The 8097-nt window shown below is 45.5% G+C and overlaps 1 protein-coding gene across 3 annotated transcripts in view; it reads left to right on the top strand.

Moving 5' to 3' along the window:
* Window positions 1-8097, top strand: part of TFDP1 (transcription factor Dp-1) — a 171848-nt gene that overhangs the window by 105678 nt on the left and 58073 nt on the right. For all 3 annotated transcript variants that reach the window (XM_077482832.1, XM_077482833.1, XM_077482834.1), the window contains one exon: window positions 3024-3145. In XM_077482832.1, coding sequence (XP_077338958.1) covers window positions 3024-3145 — 122 coding nt within the window. The remainder of the gene's footprint in view (window positions 1-3023; window positions 3146-8097) is intronic.

The raw sequence follows: 8097 nt of genomic DNA, 5'->3' as shown, positions 1-8097 counted from the left end.
GGGTGGGACCATCACTGTCCTAAGTCCCCAACAGGTGGCAGACAGGGTAGGGTCAACATGGCTTCAGAAACTGGTGTTTCTTCCACCGAAATCCAGGCAATTGCAACCGGTTCGCCTGCAGACAGTGCAGTGCCTCTGGACGCTTTGTCGGCGGTCCTCAATTCGTTCGTTGCCAAGATGGAGGCGGTGCGTGGGCGCAAAAGGTGGTAAAAAAATGGACCCCCCCGCCCGTCCGTCCGCGGAGAGCTCTGACGCAGACTAGAGCCCTGCTGAGGCTGGTGACCCCTGTTCTGTCGTTTTCAGATGATGCTGACCAGGACCGATTAGACAGCGAGGATGAGTCCCTATCCGGGTCCGTGCGCGACAAAGCGCTTGTTGGAGCACTGATACCCTGAAAATTTGGGAGCCAGCAGATCCCTCTGCTGTAGTGGTCCCGTAAGCCAGCCCCTTCACCTAAGGTGTCACTGTATCTGACTTCTTTCGATAAGTTCATTTTACAAGGAATGGGTTCGCCCGCAATGGACCCTTTCGGTCACCAAATACATGGCGGTGCGTTACCCCTTTGAGGAGAGCCTTCTCAAGAAGTGGTCGGCTCCTCCGGTCGTGGACCCACTTGTATCCAGGTTAAACAAAGTAACCACGATCCCGATAGAGGGGACTCCTGCCTCTAAGGATCCCACCGACGGGAAAGCCGAGGCAGTGGCTTTCTTTTTTTTTACAGTTGTGGGGTCAACTATGCAACCAGTACTTTCATCCGCACTTGTGTCGCAGACGCTCACTGAGTGGGCAAAACTTTTGCACCGCGAATTGGGAGAGCAACAGGCTTCTCCTGTCTGCGTGGAACTAGCAGACCAATTGGTGCAAGGCCTTAAGTACATTTGTGACGCGGCCCTGGACACTCTCCCTCTGTTGTCCAGGGCTTTAGTGTCGGCAGTGGTACTGAGGCGCCTGATTTGGCTAAAATGCTGGTCTGCTAACCAGGCATCTAAGAAAGCCCTGATGGATCTTCCCTCCCTTGGTGACTGGCTCTTTGGAGCCTCATTGGATGACATTATTCAAAATGCCACGGGTGGTAAGAGGACACTACATGCGTCCGCAACCTTCTTTTCTGCGAAGGTAGTTTTGGCGTTCCACATCAATGAAGACATTGTGTTACTATCTCTGTGTCCTAAGCCAACGCATCCTAAGGTGGTGACCCTTCATTTCTTGGATGTGGTTCGGTCTCCGAGGGTGTATTTGTCTGCTACGGCTCCCTTTCGGAAGTCAGACTCCTTGTTTGTTTTGGTGGCTGGTCTGAAAAAAGGCATGGCGGTCTCGTTGGCCACCATTTTCAGGTGGATCAGACAGATTGTAGTATAGGCCTACGCAGGTGCCCCTTTCCCAGTCATGGCCCACTCCACAAGGGCAATCGGGAACGTCTTGGGCCTTCCGACATCAATCGTCTGTCCAAGTGTGTAAAGTGGCGACTTGGTCATCTGTTCACACTTTTACAAAATTCTCCAAGGTAGATGTCAGTGCATTGGCTGATGTCTGTTTTGGTCGTAAAGTTTTTCAGGCGGCCTTATAATTGCAATTGCACTTTTTTTGTGTTTTTTTTTTTTTTTCGGTTTGGAGGTAGACTCCCAGTTGAGGGCCACCCTATTTTTTTTTTGTTTGTAGTTATTCTCCCACACTGTTTTTATCGGTAATGTTTTTTGCTGTTTTTCCCACCCCTCGTTTTGGTACTGCTTGGGGATGTCCCAATGGTCTGAGAGGAGCTGTCAGTCGGTGAACGTAAGAGAAAATAGGATTTTTTGTACTCACCTTAAAATCCTTTTCTCTGTATTTCACCGACTGACACAGCACCCGCCCCTCCTATTTTTCTCTAAGTTATACTGCTTGTTGACGTACTGAAGCTGCAATGCAGGCTGTGGGGTTGTTGCCTAAGGGACTGCCCCTTGGGCGGAACTAGAAAGTTCTAGTTTTATTATTACATGTCAACATGTTATGCCCAGTCCTCTCCTGAAGGTGGCGTAACAACCCAATGGTCTGAGAGGAGCTGTGTCGGTCCGTGAACTACAGAGAAAAGGATTTTACGGTGGGTACAAAAATCCTTTTAAGGGGACAGCAAATTTACACTGTTATACAAGCTGTACAGTCGCTACTTTACATTGTAGCAAAGTGTAATTTCTTCAGTGTGGTCACATGAAAAGATATAATAAAATATTTACAAAAATGTGAGGGGTGTACTCACTTTTGTGAGATTTTTTTTTGTGTATATGTATATATATTATATATATATATATATATATATATATATATATATATATTGTGTTTATGTGTGTGTGTGTTTGGGGGTTAGAAGTAATTTTTCTAGTAAATACTGATTTAATCTTGGGCCTTTCCACACTGGGGTGTCGGTGATGTCGGCGGCAAAGTGCCGCTATTTTTAGTGGTGCTTTACTGTTGGGATTTTTGGCTGCTAGCGTGCGGTTTTAACCCCTGCTAGGGTCTGAAAAAGGGTTAAAATTACCCGCAAAGTGCTGCTGCAGCAGCGGTGCTCATTCAGTTTAGTGGGCAGGACGGTAAAATGCTGCTAGTTTTAGTGGCACTTCACTGTAATTTTGGCGGCGCTATTCGCCCACTAGTGGGATGCATTTAACCCCTGCTAGCGGCCACATAAAGGGTTAAATGTGCCTGTGTATTGCCAAAGGGCTTTGCAGGCACTTCACCAGCGGTGCCCATTTATTTCAATGGGTAGGGAGCAGTGTATACACCGCTCCTTCACTTCTCCACAGATGCTGCCTGTAGGAAGTGGTTAAGCCATGCCTAAAATTCACCACTATTTAGCCACATCCATTTTCACTGCAGTGTGCATAGCTGCACACCAGCTCAGTCCTAGGGTTTCCCTCATTCTTCAGTTACAAAGTTGAGAGGTTTCCTTATTTCTGTATGCATTTGCTTCAGACTATTTTCTATTTTGTGCATTTGTTGGTTTTAATGCTTTCATATACCTGATTTTTCTTCAAATTATCTTTCTGCAGGTTATTGGCACACCACAAAGACAATCTCAGCCAAATACTATCTTGTTAGGAAGTCCCCATACTCCAAGCACGCACTTTGTATCACAAAACCAAGCCACAGACTCCTCTCCATGGTCTGCCAGGTAAGAAAAAGCATTGTAGACTTCAGCTGGCCATACATACTTGGATTGAAATTCAGCCTATTCAACAGACTGTCCAAATTTTAATCTATGTATGCGCACTGTGGTTGAGCAAAAGTCGATCTACTGATCGACTTTTATTTAATCAGCCTGTTAAAAAAAAAAAAAAAAAAATCTGCTTGATCATTGCCTGCAGCACTAGTCAGTGTTCTGACACTGGGGGGAGTCTCTCTGCTGTCCGAATACAAAGGCACAGTGGGAGGATTCCTCCATCCACAAAGTGTGTGGATATATGATTTGGGTTCGTTTTTGTAATTCAACCTGGCGGCCCCTTTCACAAAGGTGTGTACGTGTACAGACTCCGCTTTGCTCAGCAGGGAACGCTTCAGTGATCCCGCTGAGCAGACGGATGACAGCTCCGTCTCTTTAGACTGTGCAGGGATGGACCTGTCAGAGCTCCACTCTCCTCTATGGGGGGTCGAATGAAAATGGACCACCTGTCCGATTTCATCCCATCAGCCAGACTGATGGAAAAGAGGGCTTCCAGTTGTCTGAACTTAGCGGATCTGATGTCACCGCTGACATCAGTCAATCCATAGACCTGCATGGAGCATCTGTTCTGGTCCTTCTAAAAAAACTAACCTGAACGGTCTGTCCGTGTGGGGCCTTACTGATAAAGTTGAAGTTGGCAGATTGTCACGTACAGCTGCTCCAGATTCTGTTTGCTCCAGTCCCCCCTCCCCCCTGTTTTTTTCCAAGGGTCTATTGAGTCTATTATGACATGATGTACTACTCCTCCATCTTTCTGCTTCTGGAAAGCAGTAGTATGGCAATGACACTATATCATAGGGAAGGATATTTTATGTTCTTACCAGGTATAGGTGTTAGTATAGGATATTCAGTGAGGGGAAAAAAGTATTTGATCCCCTGCTAAAGTTTGCCCACTGACAATGAAACGATCAGTCTCTAATTTTAATGGTAGGGCTATTTTAAGTTGGTGACAGAATGACAACTAAAAAAATTAAAGAAAAACACATTGCAAAAAAGTTATACATTGCATTTTAATGAGTATTCCCCTATCAGCAAGATTTCTGGCTCCCAGGTGTTTTCTCTACAGTTAACGAGCTGAGATTAGGAGCACACTCTCAAAGGAAGTGCTCCTAATCTCAGCTTGTTGCCTGTATAAAAGACACCTGTCCACAGAAGCAATCAATCCGATTCAAATCTCTCAAACCATGGCCAAGACCAAAGAGCTGTCCAAGGATGTTGGACAAGATTGTAGAACTACACAAGGCTGGAATGGGCTACAAGACCATCGCCAAGCAGCTTGGCGAGAGTGTGGCAACGGTGTGATTATTTTCAAATGGAAGTAACACAAAATAACTGTCAACCTGTCCCAATCTGGGGCTCCATGCAAGATCTCACCTCGTGGAGTTTCAATCATTAGAACGGTGAGGAATCGGCCCAGAACTACACGGGAGAATCTTGTCAATGAACTTGAGGCAACTGGGACCATAGTCGCCAAGAAAACAATTGGTAACACACTATGCCGTAAAGAACTTAAATCCTGCAGTGCCCGCAAGGTCCCCTTGTTCAAGAAAGCACATGTACAGGCCTGTCTGAAGATTGCTAATGCACATCTGAATGATTCAGAGGATAACTGGGTGAAAGTGTTTTGGTCAGATCAGACCAAAATCGAGCTCTTTGGTATGAACTCAACTCTCCTTGTTTGGAGGAGGAGGAATGCTGCCGAACACCATCCCCACCGTCTAACATAGAGGTGGAAACATTATGGGGGTGTTTTTCTGATAAGGGGATAGGACAACTTCACTGCATCAAAGGGATGATGGATTGGGCCATGCACCATCAAATATTTGGTGAAAACCTCCTTCCCTCAGCCAGAGCATTGAAAAGTGGGTCATGGATGGGTATTCTAGCATGACAATGACCCAAAACACACGGCCAAGGCAACAAAGGAGTGGCTCAAGAAGATGCACATTAAGGTCCTGGAGTGGCCTAGTCAGTCTCCAGACCTTAATCCCATAGAAAATGTGGAGGGAGCTGAAGGTTCGAGTTACCCAACAGCCTCAAACCTTAATGGCTTGGAGAGGTTCTGAAAAGGAGTGGACAAAATCCCTTCTGAGATGTGTGCAAACCTGTTGACCAACTACAAGAAATGTCTAACCTCTGTCAACAAGGGTTTTGCCACCAAGTACTAAGTCGTGTTTTGTGGAGGGGGTCAAATACTTTCCTTTCATACATCATGGGACACAGTCAGGCTAATATTCATTACCTACTGGGTTATACTTCATCTCCTGGTGACTGGACACTGGTAGACCAAAGATCTTCAGACAAAGTTATAAAACTCCTCCCACACAGGAAGCTCTTCATTTTTTTTTTTTTTTTTTTTTTTAACTAGTGTCTGCATGGTGGATGGCGCGGTTTGTTTGCTCTCTGAGCTTCAGGTCTCTAGTCCCACAAACTGTTTCTAAATGAATCAAGGGTTTGACCGATTTGGATCCATTTGACACAGGCTTTATAAGCTTAGATAAATGGTACCAGTCTCGCAAAGAAGACTCCAGATCCTGTAAGGTTTTGCCTGTAGTGAAATCCTGGACACCACAGCGCTACGGCATTACTACAGGGGTGCTGTACAGTTCCAAGAGAGTAGACTCTAAATATGAAAAGGGTACCCTGTCCTTGAAGGTTCTCAAGTGACAGGAACCTGCTGTGAAGGGTGAAGACTGGGCTCTTTCTAAGCTGCCCTGCGCTGCATGTGCAAGTTAAACACCTTTATTGTCGTGATTGTAACAATCAGCCAAGCTAGCTAGAGGCTGGACACCTGTGTGTAGTGACCAGATGGGGGACTTTTGGACTACCTGTGGGTGTTCACAAAGTGTCTTTTTTTTTTTTTTCGCTTCTGGCTGTTTTTTTTTTTTTTTTTTTTTAACCTGTATGATGGTGCACGGCGGTTCGGCATTTTGCCTTGATTCAACTGGGCACACACACGTTTGCAAGAGTACCGATATGTTTAGTTGGCAGTTTGGTGGCCATGACGCACACGTAGTAGCCTTTTATCTGGGCTCATGAGGAATTTTGTCATGCGCGAATACGGCCACGCCTGTTTTTGAAGCTGTGTAAGCCAAGCATGTGGTGCTTCCAAAAGGCAGCTGCGAGACAGAGCAGGCTCTGAACAGACACTTGCAGAGGTTAATTTTTTCTTACCCGGGTCACGTGAGTCACCAAGTGTTGCTTGGCAGGCAAAGGATTGTTACATAGGTGCTTGGTGAGCCCTATTAAAGGGTCTTCATTCTGAAGTCTTTTAATACTACACCCAAGTACTTTTTTTTTTTTTTTTTTTTTTGTGGCTGGTTAATGTCTTTAAAAAATAGGAGTGGGATTAACATTGCAGGGAAGGGCACACAGATTTATCACTAAGGATCAACTATCCTTGGGCCTAGCCAGGTTAGAGAACAGGCTTGCTGGCATGATTGCTTCCATCCCGCAGGGTAGCAGTAAGCGCGACAGCTCTCCCTCCCTGGAGCCTCCTAGTCTGGAGCAAGAATGGGTTGAGGATGGGGAAGAGCTTAAAGCTCCGGACTCCTGTGGAAGGCCCAGCAGATGAGTCTCCTGAGAAAACTGGACAAAATATCCAGTTGATATCTGCCTCTCAGTCGCAGAGGTTTTTGATCCTGACTGACCAAAATGGTTCATTCTGCCTTTAAGTTGCAATTGCAACTACGGGCATAAATGGCACATCTCATTTCTCAACCACCTATTACACTTTTGAAGGCCCTTGAGCACCAGGATACTGTAATTGCCCACAAAATGACCCCATGTTGGAAAGCAAACACCCCAACGTATAATCTGAGGCAGAATGAGTCTTTTGAACGGTTCATTTTTTTCCAGATGTTTTTGAAAAATGTGGGAAAACTTTTGTAAAAAAATAAAAAAATAAAAAAGTTATCAATTTATAAGATATTTCTAACACATAGCATGTATATAGCAAAAATGACACCCCAAAATACATTCTGCTACTCTTCCCGAGTATGGCGATAACACATGTGTGGGACATATATACAGAGGCCCAGCATTGAAGCAGTACCTTCTGGCATTCTAGGAGCATAAATTACACGTCTCATTTCATTCCTGCCCATCACACTTTTGACCCTCCTTGAGCACCAGCCCAGTGGAATTACCCACAAAATTACCCATTTTGGAAAGCAGACACCCCAACGTATATTCTGAGGCATGGGCCGGAGACAGGTACGCTGATGGGCCAGAGACGGCTTTTTAGCCTCCATCAATATAAAAGACACGATAATATAAGACACACATTTACACATACCTATCGTTCAGCCTCATCAGAGGTTCCTACGTTTTGCAGTAGAACGTCTTTCAGTTTGTGGCTCTACCCTTCGGGCTGGCTACAGCTCCCGAGTGTTCACAAAGGTCCTCGCACCAGTACTGGATCTTTATAGGGGCTCAAGGGATCCTAGTGCTCAGGTATCTGGACGACCTACTACTCAGAGATCACTCTTTACATGCTCTAGAACAAAGCATAATATGCACAGTGCGGTATTTGAAAAGCTTAGGCTGAATCATAAATACTGAAAAGTCAGCCTTGAAACCAACTCAGTCTAAAATATTTAGGTCTCAGCCTAGATACGGTTCAAGAAAAAGTATTCTTGCCACCTGTAAGGACCTGTGCCTTGAAGGTTCAGGCGCATCACATAAGGCGCACCAAACAACCCTCCATTCGGCTCTGTATGAGTCTTCTAGGGAGGATGGTATCCCCCTTCGAGGCAGTACCCTATGCCAAGTTCCATGCCAGGCCTTTACAACAAGACATCTTGTTGGCCTGGATCAGAAGAGGAAAAGCCCTGGATTATCCAATGTACTCATCTCCTCGGAACGCTTAAGCCTAAACTAGTGGTTGCTGGATTAGAACTTGC

Source organism: Lithobates pipiens, unplaced genomic scaffold, assembly GCF_037356315.1.
Source record: "Lithobates pipiens isolate NorthernLeopardFrog02 unplaced genomic scaffold, aLitPip1_a1.2 Scaffold_16, whole genome shotgun sequence".
Taxonomy (NCBI): Eukaryota; Metazoa; Chordata; class Amphibia; order Anura; family Ranidae; genus Lithobates; species Lithobates pipiens.
Note: the sequence above shows the minus strand (reverse complement) of the source record. Positions and strands in the feature narration are given on the sequence as shown.